Source organism: Lissotriton vulgaris, chromosome 6 (genome assembly GCF_964263255.1).
Source record: "Lissotriton vulgaris chromosome 6, aLisVul1.2, whole genome shotgun sequence".
Taxonomy (NCBI): domain Eukaryota; kingdom Metazoa; phylum Chordata; class Amphibia; order Caudata; family Salamandridae; genus Lissotriton; species Lissotriton vulgaris.
In genome coordinates this window covers 1,440,902,974-1,440,920,706 of record NC_141694.1, presented here as the reverse complement: position 1 = coordinate 1,440,920,706, position 17,733 = coordinate 1,440,902,974, and the positions used below count along the sequence as shown (strand labels likewise).

The window sequence follows — 17,733 nt, the reverse complement described above, 5'->3', positions numbered from 1 at the left end:
TCATCTTCACTAACGGCCCCACCAGACCGCCGGGGATGCCTGGTCTCACCCTGGAGATACCCATTAAGGGACCATCTCTCAGGGAAGCCAAGAAGGGTTTCGCAGCGGTCGAAGCGCCTTGGGACCCTACGGGTAAGTAGTGCGCTATATAAATGCCTATACATACATGCCTATACATACCCTCGGCCCTGATGTAAAAGACACCAAAAAGCGTTTTAAAAAGTGCTTGATAGAGGTAAAAAACTGGATGAGTTTAAATCATCTCCAGGTGAATGGCTCCAAATCTGAAATTATGACATTTGGACGAGCAAGCGTACACTGGACCCATGTGGAGAAGTGTGGCTTAAGTGGTTGGAGCGGCAGACCCTGATGCAGAGGTCTGGCCCGGACCAGGGTTCAATTCCCGCCTCGGCGGGTCTTGGGCTCAATTTCCCCGGACCTGACAATTCTCGCCTCGGTGCCTATTCCAATCATGGAGTCCCACTTTGTAACTCTGGGCATTAGCTTGCTTAATCTCCACAACGGCCCCTCGCAGCGGGATGCCTGGCTTTCACCTTGGGGATGCCCAGTAATGGGTTATCTTGCAGGGGAATACCAGGACGGGTTCCCTAAGCAAGCGCTGGGACGCTTTCAGGCAGCCATGCGCTCTACAATTCAAACTTAATTAAACTTAATGATTGGTGGCCCCCGGAAATGGGGGAGTGTCCCGTCCCAAAGGAATCAGTCCGCAACCTTGGATTCCGCATGGATAACAAATTATCCATGAAGGACCGTGTAAATCACACCGTAGGCACCTGCTTTGGAATCATGCGGAGTCTACGTAAGGTCTTCAAATGGATACCAACAGAAGCACGCAGAACCTTGGTTCAGGGCCTTATACTAAATAGGCTAGATTATGATAACACTCTCCTCCTTGCCATAAATGAGTGCCATATTAGGAAATTGCAAGTTGTTCAAAATACTGCTGCTCGTCTGATTATGGGTTTACCCAGACGATCCCCTTCTCTGCCATGCCTAAAAAGCCTACACTGGCTCCCTGTTAAAAAAGAGCCATCTTTAAAACCCTGTGTTTGGTTCATAAACATGTACGGCACAGGACCAAAATATTGGAATCAAAAACTGACATGGTACCAGCCTGGTCGACAATTGAGATCAACTTCCAAGTTGCAGCTTACGCCGCTCAGAGTTCTAACTGCTAGAAACGGCGGATGTGCCTTTTCCTTTATGACACCATCCCTATGGAACAAACTCCCCCTAAACATACGTACAACTACTGAACTCATGAGTTTCCAAAAAAAATTGAAAACATGGCTCTTTAGTTAAATTTCCATTTCCAGGCTCATCCACTTTTTTCTGGGACTGTCCGCATGCGCCATGAGACTCCCTCGGAATGTGATATGTTGCGCAATACAAATATCCAGACCAGACCAGACCAGACCTATAATCTACATCTTTTTTGGAGAAAAAAAGGCCTAATCAATGTGGATGGTGTATATTTACACATGGACAAATGTGAACACAATTCTGTATTGTCCTTGGATACTATTATATTCCTTTTTCTGGGGAAAATGTTTACAGCCAAGGAGAAACGTCATGTTCTACTGTACTTGACAGGTGCAGGCTTAGGAGCACATTTGGGGTTGTAAATGAAAGTCAATACCTATTGATGACCCATACATTTGCTAATGGGACAACTGATAAAAGTCCAACATTGACTTAACCTTTTTTTAATTGCAAGCACAGGATTTATTGAGAGCAAATAAAGTATGTGACAGATCTGAAGCTTTTAATGGTTTGGGGATATAAACTTTTATGGATCTATTGACAGAAGTGAAGTTCAGAAGTATTTTTATTAATGGTCTCTTCTGAAAACGTGAATTGCAAAAAAGCGAGCGACCCAAGTATTTAAACAAGTCCTTGCACACACAATCCATTTACTAAAAAGAAGTCCGGCGTGTTCTGTTATATTCTTACAATTAGCAGTGGCATCTTTAGGGGAGGTAGGGTATTGTGCTCTATAAAATATATATACACACATATATACAGACACATATATATAAATATATAGACAAATACACACATTTACATAAGTAGGGCTCGTGGCAGAAAAATTTAAAAACAGCACGCAACCCACTGTCTGCAAGGAGATGAAACCTACCAAAAGCACTAAGCTCTTTTTATTATTAATAAAAAAGAAGAACAAGGACAGAGCTGGTTATTGCAGGGATAAATGCATTCACTAGGGATTAGAGTTTAAGGCTCTCTCTCAAAGCATGGCAATGTACAGTGCGCGTTTGCCCTTTAATAAAATCAGGATTGCTTTATTTGTACTATTACAACCTCAATCTCTGACTTCTTTAGTAATGAGTAGCTACCACTGACCCTCACTGTGATAGGCTCTGCCTTTATTCCTTGCTTTAAAAGGTTATCCGTTAAGTTTTGTTTTTCAGTGTATTAACTGCCCTCAAAAGGACGGAAAAGGCAGGTATTGAACAATGCATGCAACCTGTGGGATAAGGTCGCAAAATTATTCACAAATCTTATGATGCACAAAGAACCATATAGATATAGTAACTGTTGTATATGCTATGTGCAACAGATGTGCAGTATAAGGTGGAGGGTGCACATGACTCAATAAGGAGATCCACATCAATGTATTAAAATAACACGTATCTTTATGTACATTTAGGCACCCGAATAAATTTGATCAGGTAAGTATGTTTTTCAAGAGGAATACTTTTTCATTTTAAAAGTTGACATTTAGTAAATTTTTCAGAAGCTGCAATGCTAACCTATGGAAGGAACAACAAGTACGGAATTGAGTTACAGTACAGCGACTTACAAGACCAATCTCCTGGACTTAAGGTGAGTATGGGGCAAGGTCCAATGCAGCACCCACAGGTCACCTCGGGCAGCACTGGGGCTGCCGGCTGCAGACGTGATTTTCAGCATCTGGTGTCCAATGTTATCCTATGGGGGAAAAACATGTACTGTATCTGAGCACTTTGCAGAGACTTATGGGACCAATCTCATGGACATAAGGTGAGTACGGGGAAAGGTCCAAGGCAGCTCCAGCAGGTCACCTCAGACGGCATTGGGGCGGCCGGGTGCAGAGTTGCTTTTAAACATCGGGTTCCCAATTTTATCCTAAGTGGATCGGTCTGGTCGAAAAGAGGCTGAAGGTTTGGACTGGGAAGCCAGTCAGTCTGAACCACAATGGGGGCTCATGTCTCAGTTCTTGGGGACACCTATGGTCCTCTTCTCTACGGGCCAAGGGAGATGGGTGCAGAGGTGTCTTGAGGCTTTTTCACTGGGAGCACTCTCGATAGAGAGGGGTTGCAACAGAGGTAGCAGGCAGCTTTGGGAAGCCCAGAGTGGGCAAGTCCATGGTGAGATTTGACTCTGGAAGGCTGGGGGACCACGCTGGCTCCGTTGGCCCACTTCAGCTCAGGCTAGACGGCACGGGTGCATTGGTGCTTTCCAGTGTCAGATTTTGGCAGTACGGAGTCCTCTCAGGTCTCTCTGGTGACTACAGAATGCAGGGACACTGCTCTGCTGCTCCACAGAAGTTCCTGAGTCTTGGCAGAAAAGCTGGCAGTCCTCCCAGGATTTTGGAGGCACAGCAGCTTGCATGATGAGTCAACTCTGGCGCAATCGTCAGGAACAGCAGACAGGCCGGTAGGGTTGGTGGCGAGTCAGTAGCATCTTCCACAGTAAATGCTTTTTGCGGCTCTTAATCGTTTTTCTTCTGGTTGGCAGGAACTAATTCTCTGGTGCCAGCGTTCCCCTAAATACTGAATTTACAGGCATTTGGGGAGTGTACGGTAGTAGCCAATGGGCTACCCACCTTTGGGCTCACTACACCCCCTATATGACCACTTCCTGGGGAAGATGGTCATAACACCTTCTCAGAATTCCCGATTTTGCCATCACCAATATGGCTTACTTTGAAAAAGCACATCCACTTCAGGTAGTCCACCTTAGTGGCGGCATTAGCGTGAAGGGGGACATGCTTCTCTGAGTAGATTATTATCCCACCTGCCCATGTGTCTAATGGCTCTAGACAAAGGGGATCTGCTTATTCTCCTGTGAAGGAAACCAGATTCACAAACCGAAGGCGCTTTGAAGCTCCCCTGCCTTAGCATGTTACTCTGTAGGCTATGTGGGTGGATGTAAAAACACTCCCTGCTGAAGCAGGCTTGGATTCTGGCCTTCTGAGAGCAAAGGCCCTCCCCCTTGGGCAAAAGAAAAATTAGACACTCGTCTCTGGTGGAGGGCTGATGAAAGCTAGTCAGTAAGCACCAGGCGCTGGTAGGTTTTCAGGGGGCACCTCAAATGTGTACTCAGGGTGCATTTATTACTAAATCCAACACTGGCATCAGTGTTGATTTATTAATAAGAGATGTTTGCTATCAAACATCCCTCATTTCAGTGAAGCCATCATGTAGATAGGGAACTCATTTTCACCAGTGTCCAGCGCATGTTTTAAAATGGCTTCCCTGTTCACTTTTACCGGCAGTAATTAAACTGACCGGCACAGCGGCATATTTGCTCATGCAGCTATGCCTTTGTGTGTAACTAGGCACCCCGTCATAGGGCTGTAAGACCTCCTATAGGGGTGACTTACACATACTACATGCAGCCATAGGGGACATGGCCCACAGGGATGTGTGGCATGTTGTATTTTCACCTTTGTCTTCACCAAGACACAGCCTGCAGTGGCAGTTTCCATGAGTTTGGTGAGTGATCCTTTAAGGTGGCACAATTCATGGTGCCTCAGGCCCTAGGTACCAGCGATACCATTTACTAGGGACTTAGAGGGTACTAAAGGAATCACTATCATAAGTTCTCACAACCACAATGAGAAAACAACAAAGATGGAACCACACAACTACTATTGTACACCAGCAGAAGCAAAATCATACAGACAAAACCACCATTATACACCAACACAGACAAAAACATTACTTCCACACAACCAATATCCAAGGCCAAAAAGCCCATTATACACTAGCAGATGCACCATCATACACCAGAATACCAACATCATTCACCTATGGATCCACCATCATACTCTTACACATCCACCCAGTGGCGGCTGCTAACAAATAAAACTGGTGAGGTGAATACTTGACCCACTGACTGGCACTGATAAAAACTAGCAATGCCCTTAGGCTCAAAGCCAAAGCTCTCAATTGTAGTCCATTTTAAACCGTGTTTATAACGGGTCATAATTAAAAACTCTGGAGTTGAGGCTGAAGGCAATGCAAGTATATCATAGTGCCTATTAGTGAGTTAAATTATCTTTAAGTACAAAATAAAAGGTTTACTTACCCACTGCCTCGGTGCTCCTCTCCGTATCTGCAGCTCCAGCACAGGCTCCCAGAGTCTCAGCCAACTCCCCTCTACCAATCCAGACGCTTCTCTCATGCTGCGTAGGCAGCATGGGAGACGCTCCAGGATTAGCAGGAACATGTTTGATCAATGCTCCCTCAGGCACTGGGGGCCTGGACCTGCCCTCCACTCATATGTCCAAGACAAATCGGGTTGGAGAAGTTTAAAGAACACATTCCATTTTGGCTTCTGCAAGACAGCTGGTCAAAGTGATATAAGCACTTTAAACTTAAATGCACACCATTTGTTCCTGCTGCCAATCAGCAACAATGGTCCCAACCTTAGACCCGGCTGCCACATGAAAAATAGAATGACAATACATGTGTTTTATTACCATTTTATTTTTCATGTTTGCTGCAGTTGCAGCTGAGGAGTGACGCTCGTCTGCCCTCATGAAGGAACTGCTGCTGCACCCAACACCATAAGCCCACAAAGCCAAAAAATACATAAAAACTTCCCAAAAACATACATCCACTCAACTTCATGTTCTGCTCCTACATCAGGCAAATGTACTATTCCTGGTTGCGGCTGCTGTCCACTTTGCACTGTTTCCTAAAACGATTGTGTACTACTTTGCGAAAGGGACAAATCCAATTCAACATCACTACTCGTTAGCGTCAACATGATACTTTTATGTATACTGTTATACCCAACTTTATAGGTCTAAACAACTAATATCATATGCCAACAGACCCACCATGTTCAAAAGCACCCACCATTATAGGCCAACACACTAACATTCATACATCCACCCACACAACAAAGCTGATATGTACATTTTTGGAAATTGCCCTTTCCATGGAGTTTTCCCTAAACTTTTTGCTTTCCTCCTTCCCAGTTTACCATTTCTCTGGATGCTATTCTTAGCACGTGGGTGAGTTTGGCACTGCCTTGCAGTGTCAAAGCACTGGGCTCATCATGTACATAGTATGGAGCGGTGTACATATGATTGACTGATTCGACTTCGCTTCAAGTCCCATGTCACAGGGTAAGACCTATACCAAAGGCATGTTTCTAGAATGTGACTGAGGGCCTGCTACACTGGCTGTGCCATCCACAGAAGTATCTGATCGATTGTGCCACACGTTTGCCCTGGTGGGGCATGTGTGCACGGTTTACTGTTACTTAAATTGGCATTTACAAAGCTGTGTGCCAAGGCTCTGCATGTCCCCTGATGTATCAGAGTTCCCCCTGGTGACAGGGTGTGGTGTTAGGATGAGGTTGGGCAGGTGTGTGTATGTTACCTGCAAGAGTAGTGAATGACACCGGAAGGTTTGTTCTGTATGATGGAGCCTGCTCCTTGCATTGGATTAGCATGAAGGGATGTAGGGAAAGGCTGTCTAGCATTATTTCCTACGGGCAGAATAGTAACAGAATAGTAACAGTATGATGTTTGGTATTGATGAGTTTGTAATGGCTTAACAAATGAATGAGGAGGAAACAAAGGACAAAAAGTAATTTCAAGGAACACAATTTTTACAAAAGTGATGAAGAAATCAAACTACTAGGTCCTTATGATGAGTATACGTTCTTTGTGTTCTTAAAAAGTGCACACACGCAAACAATGCATTTCGCCTAAACAAAAAGGCTTCAAAAGGTCAGGTCTATACAATTTGACACACCCAGTCATATATGCGACGTCATATCGGGCAATCAATCCTCAGATGTACAATTATCACAGAAGGTAGTGACAACACCTTCAAATAATCCACTTCCTAATCTTAGTGTAGGCAATCACTTGTCCACAATCAAGAGTTCGTCATCCAAGTCATGTTCGGCATCAAGTCACATTCAACAGTGCGCAGTTTCAACGTTCGACACGTTGGTATGTACAATTGTGAAGATGTGTCCTGAGGAAGCCTTTTTGGTAAGGTGAAACGTGTCCACTTTGAAAGAGTGCACAATTAAAGAACAGATACGCATCATGAGGACCTACTAGTCTGATTTCTTCATTACTTTTATAAAAAGTATGTTCCTTGAAAGTACTTTTGTGCTTAGTTGCCCTTCATTCATATGTTTAACATTTATAATGTGTGACCAATGGGCAGCTGGTCACTGGAGGTAGGCAACTGGTGTCTCAACAGGAGGGAAAATTTCAGGTGGTGCAGTACCAGTTTTCCAGGCTTCCATCACTTGTTCAATGAATGAATGAATGAAATAATTCTTGTATTGCGCATACTATGCCCAATGGGCGTCAAGGCGCCTAAGTCAAATGCAGAAGCTAGAACCCTACCAAGTCCTATTCTCTCATATGTATGCCCTCTTAAAGAAGTAGGTTTTAAGAGCCTTTTTAAAAGACTCGATGGGAGAGTTTTTATCTCAGTGGGGATGGAGTTCCATAGCTGCGGAGCAACCACGGAGAAAGCTCTGGCTCCCCATCTGGCAAGTTTAACACGGGGGACAACCAGTTGATAGAGTCCCGCAGAGCGGAGGCTTCTTGCGGGGACGTAACGCATAAGAAGAGAACCGAGAGCACTAGCAGGACCATCCGACAATGCTCTGTGGGTGAAACAGAGAATTTTGAAGGCGATTCTATGCTGCACCGGAAGCCAATGAAGCTCCTTCCTGGCTAAGGTGGCAGAAGAGGCTTTCGGGAGATCCAGAACGAATCGTGCTTCAGCGTTCTGAAGGATCTGCAGACGGTGTATCAGGCCTTTGTTGGCTTCCATGTAAAGGGAGTTACAGTAATCCAGCCTCGAACCAACCTGGGCGACTGCAACCTGTTTGCGCGCCTGGGGGGAGAGGTATCCTCGGATTTTATTGAGTGTCCTGATCACACCCCAGCAGGTGGCCACGGTCCTGTTGACTTGCAGGGACATAGAAAGCGAGGTGTCGAATAGTACCCCAAGATTTCTGGCAGATGGGGAGGGGGTGCGGCAGATGCCAAGAAAGGAAGGCCACCACTCACTCGACCACAGATTTTGGTTCTTCCCAAAGATAAACACCTCCGTTTTTTCACCGTTTAGTTTGAGGGAATTTATAGTCATCCAGTCTGCCACATACTGCATGCAAACCCTGAAACTGGCGGCAGATGTACTAACAGAGGTGTGAGCTACAGATACCATGATCTGGGTATCATCTGCATGGATACCACCTCCATCCCCTGAGATTTAACTAGTCTTGCAAGGGGGGCCACATAGATGTTGAACAGGGTCGGGCTTAAGGCCGACCCTTGTGGCACCCCACATTGCAATGACTTGGCAGGGGAGAGGTGGTTCCCAAGCATCACTCTCTGTTCCCTTTCAGTCAAAAAGGAGTTTAAGAGGCTCAGGGCCGGTCCCGTGACACCAGCTTCCCTCAGCCGAGATGTAAGAATGGCGGGGGACAGGGTGTCGAAAACGGCCGTGAGGTCTAAAAGAACCAGAATCGTAGTTTGGCCAGAGTCCACCTTGCGTCGGATGTTGTCGACCACACAGGTAAGAGCGGACTCAGTGCTGTGGTGTTTTCTGAAACCATGTTGGGTGTTATCCAGGTATTCAGAGGAGTTGAGGAAGGAGGACAGATAGAAGTTCAGATGTGCCTCGAGCATCTTCGCGGGTGCTGGAAGGAGGGAGATTGGCCTGAAATTTTTCAACATGGCCGGATCAAGAGACGGCTTCTTAAGAAGAGGTTTAACTCTTGAAAGAGGTTTCAAGAGTTCGTAATGCCGAATCGTCTCCGGTAGTGGGAGTGGGTTTAACATTACAGTGATGGAAATGTCACTTTGTGAAAGTGGGCATTTCGATGTGCGTGGCTCTTTGTGTCTGGAGGCCTGTATTTTAATTCACAACTTGTGCTAGGGGGGATAGCCATATGTGTGCATTCCTGATAGAGGGCCATAAACAACAGGTTCCTAGAAAACTGCGGACCTCTGACTTTGAAGTCTCTTTCTGGGATGGTTCTGTGGGGGTGGAATTGTTACCTGCATTCCAAGGGACAAGGTCTTGCCCCACTAGAGATTGTGATCAAACCTCCTGGGTAGGACAGCAAAAAGGACAAGATTTATAGAGGTCCTGTGCATTTCCAAGGTGGCCTTTTGAACTGATTGTACCTTCAAAGGCCATGGAAGATAGAACTACTGGGGCTTCGGCCTCCGAAAGTTCTTCTCGTGTAAACATGTCAACCTACTAGAGTAAATTCAGGCTTAAGTCAGGACATATATGTCGTAAACCAAAAATTAAAGAAAGAGCTTTTTATTATTTCAATATATTGCTTCCGGGAAATCCATAACTCCCTCCTCCCTCCTCCGCCCCCACAACCCGTAAGCACGTTCAAATTCGCAGATATAAAAATGCACCTTGGTTTCACAGTTAAATGAATTCTGCCTCTCAATGTAAGGGCGAATGTCTCTAAACCGCATTGGTAGCATCTTAATTTATTGTGTTTTAAAACAAATTTGTGTGAACAGAACATCTGACTCTTACGAGTCAGAAGAGCCTTACCACAAAACAATCCACAGTGAATTAAAATGTGAAAACTGAAGTTACATTATCTAACTCCAGTACACGTATTGTGCCGTCACATTTTCCAGTTCAGTGTTATTTTTTTTTTTTTAAATCGTACCTTTCCCCAGCAAGTTTTATATTCCATTCAATCTTCACTCCCTGTGTGCTTTCCCCTGTCTCCATTATTTTAGTTCTCTCTATATATCTATATATAAAATGTGTCTTATTAATAAATTGTTCTTGAATGAATGAACTGAGCCCACAATGCAAATGGTATGTATAAAGTTATCTATATATCGTTCGGATGACAAACACATACAGAAGCACATTTAAAAAAAGAAAAAGAAAAAAAGGGCCTTACCTCTGTCGGTTTGTAGCAGTCTACCAGAGATTCCTAAAATGTAAATATGAAAATGTTACCCTCACAGCAAGAGAAAATAATATGCGGTCAATGTTACACAGAACGCAGGCAGATCAAGAAAACATTAGCTGTAACGGTGGCACCAGAAACAGGCAATCCTGGAAATAACTGTCCCGAGGGCACTTAATTACGGGTCATCACTGCTGAAATGGCCTAATTTCCCATTCCTGGAAAGCGTCTTCACATTAGAAACGTGTCTTTAATTTCCGGAAGTTGATACTTTCGGATTGACAGCGGCTGAGTGAAATGGAGGCAGATTTTACGGCAGGATGGGTTAGGCGCCGCCACTTGAAGCTTCTGACACAAACCTAGACGCCGTCTAATCTACGATCTCCTCTTCTGAGAGCGCAGCTGTAAATGCACGCGCTTAGACACTCAGAAAACTTTGCTTGTTTGACATATAGAGGACTTAAACAATCACGGCTGCTCCCGGAAAGCAGGAATGGGGCTCAGAGTTGGGGGGGGGGGGGGGGGGGGGGGGTGTTGCGCGCGCGAGGGCTGTGGGGTAGGGCAGGGCTTAAGTGGGCCGGGTTCTGCAGGTGCTTGGCACCGGCAGTTCTAAACAGCAAGTGCCGAAGCGGGTCTCTATCTGGCTCTTAATTTTTTGTCCTCACCCTCAGGGTTTATAAAAAAAATCTTATCTCTGCAGCAGTGCCACCCTTCACTGCCTTTTGATGTAACTTCAAAGAGACTCTTTATAGTTCTATCACAGTCTCATCACTTCAGCACTGAAAGTAATACACAACGAAGCCATAGTTGTTGCTTATTCATCTTCTACAACTAATAACCATCGACGAAGCCAATACTCCTAGGCTTGTTATAGGTGTAACGTTACTTGTTGTATTATATATCTGGATGCAATGACAGAAGCAGCAAAATAACAGTTGGGATGCGCACTCTCCTAAGCACAGATTTTTAGCTTATGTGTTTTTAAGCCATGCCCTTAATTACATAGGCCACGCCTCTTTGAGCCCCCCCACAGCCCCAGTTTTTTAATCCCTCTTAAAGCCCTGTGGTAGGGTTAAAAAAAAAATTAACTTACCTGCCAGCCGGCTTTTTTGGAACAGGAAGCACCCAGGCTTCCCTAATCCAATCACAACGTGATTGGTCTGAGCGTCGTGGTTCTGAGCTCAGATGGGGAATGGGAGACTGGGCATGTTCTCCACCAAGGCTGTAATGCAGCCTGCGTGGAGAATATGCAAAGTCGGCAAGAATGTTTGACCGGCCCGAGGGGGGCCAGCCAAACATTCATGTGCACTTAGACGGTTGCCACCACTCCTCTCCCCTGCGCTGCCCATCCCTGCCCAAAAAAACTGCCACAGAACAGAAAAATAAAATGATAACATCACGTTATGAAAATGTAATGTTTATTTTTTTGCTGTGCTGAAAGGCAGTGGGGCAACCCTAATAATAAATGCTATTCAATAGTGTGTATTGTGGCATCCTTTTGGCTTTTCCCGATGTTGAAATTAGAGCAATTTTCAGGGGCGTAGCTTGGTTGGGAATTGGGGAGGGGCAGTGTTTCTAACAATCACACTGGCATACAGAGCCAACCTTTGCTAAGATCGCGGCGTGGGCGGAGATGCATTTGGTTCCCTTGCTGATGGTTGTGAATTAAACGAGGCAGCAGGGGGTTCCTATTGTGTTCACTGGTCAGTATCTGGATGAGCAGGGACCGGCCCCTGAACACAAACATCCCCGGACCTCTCCCAGCTCACCTAAATCACCTATAGCTTAGCTGCCTCACACAGATGGTTTTGTTGTTGTGGGTCAGCATGGGGGGTGAGCGGAGGCCATTCTTCCTGCACGAATACCGAACTGACCGAGGGCAGCTTCTAGGACCGGCAACGAAGCAACAGGTTCCTGGCAACCCAGATTCTTCTACCGGGGCACTGGTAGGCGTGAGTACAGCAGCCACCTGGTACAATAAACAGAGAATCGAAACGTGCAGAGATTGCGCAGACCCAAAACCCTGATGAAATTGCCGGTAAATACAACTAGGCAATGAAACATGTTGGTTTTTAGTAGAGTGGGCACACAGCATGGAATAAAATTAGTGTAGCCAGTGTAGCCCAGCTCTTTTTAAACAGTGGTGGGACCAGATCTCGATGATAGAGTTTGGCAATCCACATTGGGTCACTTACACAGAGCACTTATAAGGTTTTTTTGTCTGCACCGTCTGTTATCCCCTTTATGTTGTAAGTTGGCAGATGCTGATGATGAGAACGTGAGGACACAGGCGAGTACCAGTCTGTTAATTACTCCCCAATGTTTCTCCCGTGAGGCTCTGCCCACTCCCCTTCCCCTTTTTTTCGAAGGTTACATCTTCTTAGAAAGGCACAGTGAGGGCAGCTGGTTGCCACAATATTGTTACACACACGTTTTTAGCTTCAAACCTGTGACTAGATTGAGCACACTGAGACAGGAAGGTTTTTATATATCCTCTGTTGAGTAGGTAATAATAAAAAATACATGGGAGATCATGGAGTCCACATCATTTAGGTGCAGGTCCTTTGTTGTGGAGAGGGTATTGAGTGGGGGGCGACCTGTTTAAACCCCGATATTCCCCCTAAGTCTCCTAGTAGCTTACAGTGGGTCAGCAAGGGCCAGAGGGTGTAGGGAAGGCAAATAACCCCCTTCTTAAAGGGGTGATAAAAACATCATCTGCACAATAGTGTTTTGTGAATGTGTGCGGTGTAGACCATGTAGCTGCTTTGCAGATATCATCTAAGGGAATGTTTCCTAGAAATGCCATGGAAGCCCATAATTTGTGAGTGGAATGAGCTTTAGGGGGAATAGAAAGGGTATGTTTTGCTTTGTGATAGCAAATTTGTATACATTTGACAATCCACCTTGCAATTCCAGACTTAAATATGGGATTGCCTTTATGTGGTGGTGAAAGGAAACAAAAAGCTGTTTTGTTTTTAAAAAGGTTTTGTTCTATCAATGTAGTAAAGAAGTGCTCTTTTTACATCTAAAGTATGAAGAGCTCTTTCTGCCACTGTTTGTGGTTGCGAGAAGAAGACTGGCAACTCTACAGATTGATTGAGATGGAAGGGAGTAATAACATTTGGAAGGAATTTGGGATTTGTTCTGAGAACCACTTTGTTATAATGGAGTAGTAAAAATGATTCTTGAATAGTTAGTGCCTGTAGCTCACTGACTCAGAGATGTGATAGCCACAAGGAAAATTACTTTCCATGTAAGAAATTGTAGCTCACATTTATGCAGAGGTTCAAACGGAGGACCCATTAACCTAGTGAGGACGATGTTTAAATTCCACACTGGAGAGGGTGGTACCCTGCGAGGAATTATTCTTTTGAGGCCTTCCATAAATTCTGGCAGGTACTCTGAATAATGACATATGTGGTCTATTTTGCAGGTAGGCTGCTATGGCAGTGAGATGTAACCTGATTGATGTGTAAGCTAGATTACATTTTTGAAGCTGTAGTAGGTAACATATGATGTTTTGAATAGACGCATTTAGAGGATTGATTGTGTTATTGGTACAGTATATCACAAATCTTTTCCACTTGGCTGCATAGCAGGCCCTAGTGGCGAGCGTCTGTCTTCTTTGAGGACATTCATATATCCAGGTGGCAGATTTAGGTACCCAAATTTTAGCATTTCAGGAGCCAGATCGCTAGGTTGAACTGTGCTGGATCTGGGTGTCTGATCTCTCCATGGTTCTGTGTTAACAGTTGTGGGGAGAGATGTCGTTTTTGATGGGGGACTACTGATAGTTCCAGCAAGGTTGTGTACCATGGTTGTCTGGCCCTTGTTGGAGCAACTAGGATCAGTGTTCGTGACTGTTGTTGCAGCTTGCGTACCACTAGTGGAATGAGTGGGAGAAGTGGAAAAGCGTTGGCAAATCTGCCTGACCAATTCATCCATATCGCATTGCCTTTGGACAATGGGTGTGGATATCTGGTGGCGAAGCTTGGGCATTATGTGTTTGAATAAGTGGCGAAGAGATCTTTGTCTGGATGCCCCCACATGTGGAAAAACGATTGAAGGACTTGTGGATGAAGTTCCCACTCGTGGATCTGTTGTGTTTGACGACTTAACAGATCTGCCATCTGATTCTGTAGTACTGGAAGATGTTGGGCCAAGAGGAATAGGTTTTGAGGAATTGCCCATCTTCATATTCTCTGTGCTAGTTGAGAGAGCTGCAGAGAGTGCGTTCCCCTTGGTTTCTGTAGATAATACATTTCTGTTATACTGTCAGTCCGGATTAAAAACAGCTTTGTTTGATACATGTTTCTGGAATGCTTTTAATGCCAGAAATATTGCTAGGAGCTCCAAATGATTGATGTGGAGCAGCTTTTGCTGTGGTGTCCACCTGCCCTGTATGGTGTGGTGTGGTGTAGTAGAGGAGCTCCCCAGCTGGTGAGCGATGAGTCTGCTGTTAACACAATTTGTGGAACCGGCTCTAGGAACAGTCGCCCTTTAGAAAGATTTGGGGTGTTCCACCACTGCAGAGAGTGATGTGTGCAGCCGTCCACCAACACCAGATCTGTTAACTGTCCTGGAGCTTGGTTCCACGGACGTGTTAAGCATTCCTGTAAGGGGGACATCTGGAGTCTTGCGTGAGGTACTATGAATATGCAAGAGGCCATCATCATCCCTATGAGTTGCATGAATACTCGAGCTGGTAGCGAGTGTTGTGGTTGGAACTTTGTTATAGGGGCTTGCATGCTTGCTATCCTGGCTGGATTGGGATATGCAAGGCTTTTTGAGGTGTCTATTGTGGCACCTAGATATTGTTGGATACGGGATGGTTGGAGATGAGACTTTGGGTGATTTATTGTAAACCCTAAGTTGTGCAGTAGTTAGATTGTTGTGTATGTGTGATTTACACACCGAGTATGTGACTTGGCTTTTATGAGCCAGTTGTCCAAGTATGGGAAGACATAAATCTGTTGTCTTCCTAAAAAGGCTGCTACAACTGCTAGACATTTTATGAATACTCTGGGTGCTGTGGTAACTCCGAATGGGAGAACCTTGAATTGATAGTGCTGCCAATCCACTACAAACATAAGATATGTAGTGGATTGACACTGTTCCTCCATCTTTTCAACAATGGCGGGCACGATTATTATCGACATATAGTCTGGAAAAAGCAATATACAGCAGGAAGGGTATGAAAAAGAAGGGACTAGATATCTGGTTCCCACTCGCACATTGGATTGAATGTCTAGAACTGTAACGACTTTAATTATTTTATTGAAAACTTCAGTAGTTTTGTGTTTATGTAATTGGTCTATTTCTATATGTATAGTATATGTAGTGGACGATGCTTTAGTTATTAGCTTCGTGGAAAATTGCCTGTATTGGGGTGGGTGGGGGGAGGAGGGGTGATATAAAATGTTAAGAAAATGTTCTGCAATAAAGATTTAAAAAAAAAAAAAACGAAGATATTTCTTGTTAGCAGGTGAATGGGAATGTGGAAGTAGGCGTCCTTGAAATCTAAAGTGGCCAGGAAATCGCCATGTTTGAGTAGGCTAAGGATTTGTCAAAGAGTGACCATGTGAAAATGGGCTGATTGTATGTATAGGTTTAATGGTCTGAGGTCTAAGATGGGCCTCAGGGTTCCATCCTTCTTTGGAATCAGAAAGTACAGGGAGTAAACTCCTTTGTTTTGATGGTGAAGGGGAACTGGGTCAATTGCATGTTTGTGCAGTAGCAAAGTGTTGAATGTTCTGTTGACATTGGACGCGATTTGGGTGGTATGTGGGGGGGGGAGGGGCAGTGAGCTCCAGGCAAACACCAGATTGGATAATTTGTCTCACCCACCGGTCTGTGGTGATATTGTTCCAAACGGGTAGGAACTGGATTATTCGTCCCCCGACTGGTGTAAGATGGTCCGGGGGAGCGACGGGAAGTCATTGTTTTGAGGTGGTGGCAGTACGAGTATTGGTAGTTTTGCCCTTACCTTTGCTGGCATTGCACCTGTAGCCTTCTCTGTAATAACCTCTGGTAGAGGAGGTTTGTGTGGGACTTTTATATAAGCTGGAGGCGTTATCTGTGTTGAAGCCTCTAGAGACGCCCCTATAAGAGGAGCGACTAAAGGAACTTCTGGGAGCCTGCGATTGCAAGGCTCCCATTGATTTGCTGGTGTCAGTGTCTTTTTTCATCTTTTCTAAGGATGAATCCACTGTAGGTCCAAATAAGTGCTCTTGGTCAAAGGGTTGGTTCAGTATAGTAGTCTGAACCTCTTCTTTAAACCCTGATATTTTTAGCCAGTCATGTCTGCGTGAAAGGGCACTGGTATTTATGGCTCTGGAGGCTGTATCTGCGGCATCTAGAGCACTCTGAAGGGAGGAATTAGTTACTAGTTTACCTTCCTGTATAAGATCTTGGGCTTTTGTTTTAGATTGATCTGGAAGGTGTTATAGCAGGGTCTCTAGCTCGTCATAGTGCGCCCTATCGTATGTGGCTAGTAAAGCCTGTGTGTTGGCAATCCTCCATATGTTGGCTGCTTATGACGCTCTCCTTTTTGCAGATGCGTCCAAGAGTTTTGACTCTTTGTCTAGTGGTGGAGTATCTCCTGATGTTTGAGAATTGGCCCTTTTTCTGGAGTTTGAAACAACTAAGGAATCGAACGGAAGCTGTCCCTTAATGTATGTAGGGTCAGTTGGGGAAGCCTTGTACTTTTTCTCTATTCTAGGGTTAATGACTCTAGCTCTAACTGGGTCTTTAAAGACTTCGGGAGCGTGTTTAATTACCCCTTTTATCATTGGTAGAAAAGAGGTGGACCTTTGGGATGTTGCAAAAGTGTCCATGAGGAAGTCTTCTTATATGGGGTCTGTGTGTAAGTTTACCCCATGGTATTGTGCAGTCCTGTGTATTAGCAGAGTGAAACCTATAGTGTCCTCTGGAGGGGAAGGTCTAAATGGATAGACTTCCTCCTGTGGTACATCAGGAACATCTGGTGTGCCATCATTTTCCCATGGATCAGTTAAGATATAATGAATGGGCTCTTCTAGAGGTTCATGGTCTCCTTCGTCACCAGTGGTATCATCATCATATGGAGGTGGAGGAGATTGTATTGGAGATGGAACAGGAGAAATGTATTGTGTAGGAGGAGGCGGAGAAGGGATCCTTAAAGGAGAGGTGGCAATGTCTCTTTTGTTTAATGGAAGTGAGGATGGTGTAGGTTTGTCCATTTTCCTCTTGCTGGCAGGACTACTCTTAAGATGACCTGTTTCTGGGTCTATTTCTAGAGTTTTTGTGTAGGATCAGGTTGAAAAAGCTGTTCCTTTGAAACGTGGTGTTTCGGTGCCAATTTTTTGGGGTCCAAATGCTTATGTGGCATAGTTGTTGGAGTTGTTTTAGGCTCCTTTGGTTTGGTTTGAGGAGGTTTTGTGGGTTCCGAAGGTTTGGTTTGAGTCTTCAGAACCGGTTGTTTGGCTGGCTCCAATTATTTTTTCCGATCGGAGCTGCCAGGTGTTTTTGGATCCGGTTGTTTTTTCGGTTCCGATGGTTTTTGGG

The 17,733-nt window shown here is 44.9% G+C and overlaps 1 protein-coding gene across 1 annotated transcript in view; it reads right to left on the bottom strand.

Annotated features, from left to right (window-relative positions):
* The window catches only part of PPP1R14C (protein phosphatase 1 regulatory inhibitor subunit 14C), a 284,336-nt gene that overhangs the window by 57,441 nt on the left and 209,162 nt on the right, over positions 1-17,733 (bottom strand). Inside the window, exon 3 of the mRNA XM_086927569.1 lies at positions 10,180-10,212. Within this exon, the coding sequence (XP_086783695.1) occupies positions 10,180-10,212 (33 nt within the window). The remainder of the gene's footprint in view (positions 1-10,179; positions 10,213-17,733) is intronic.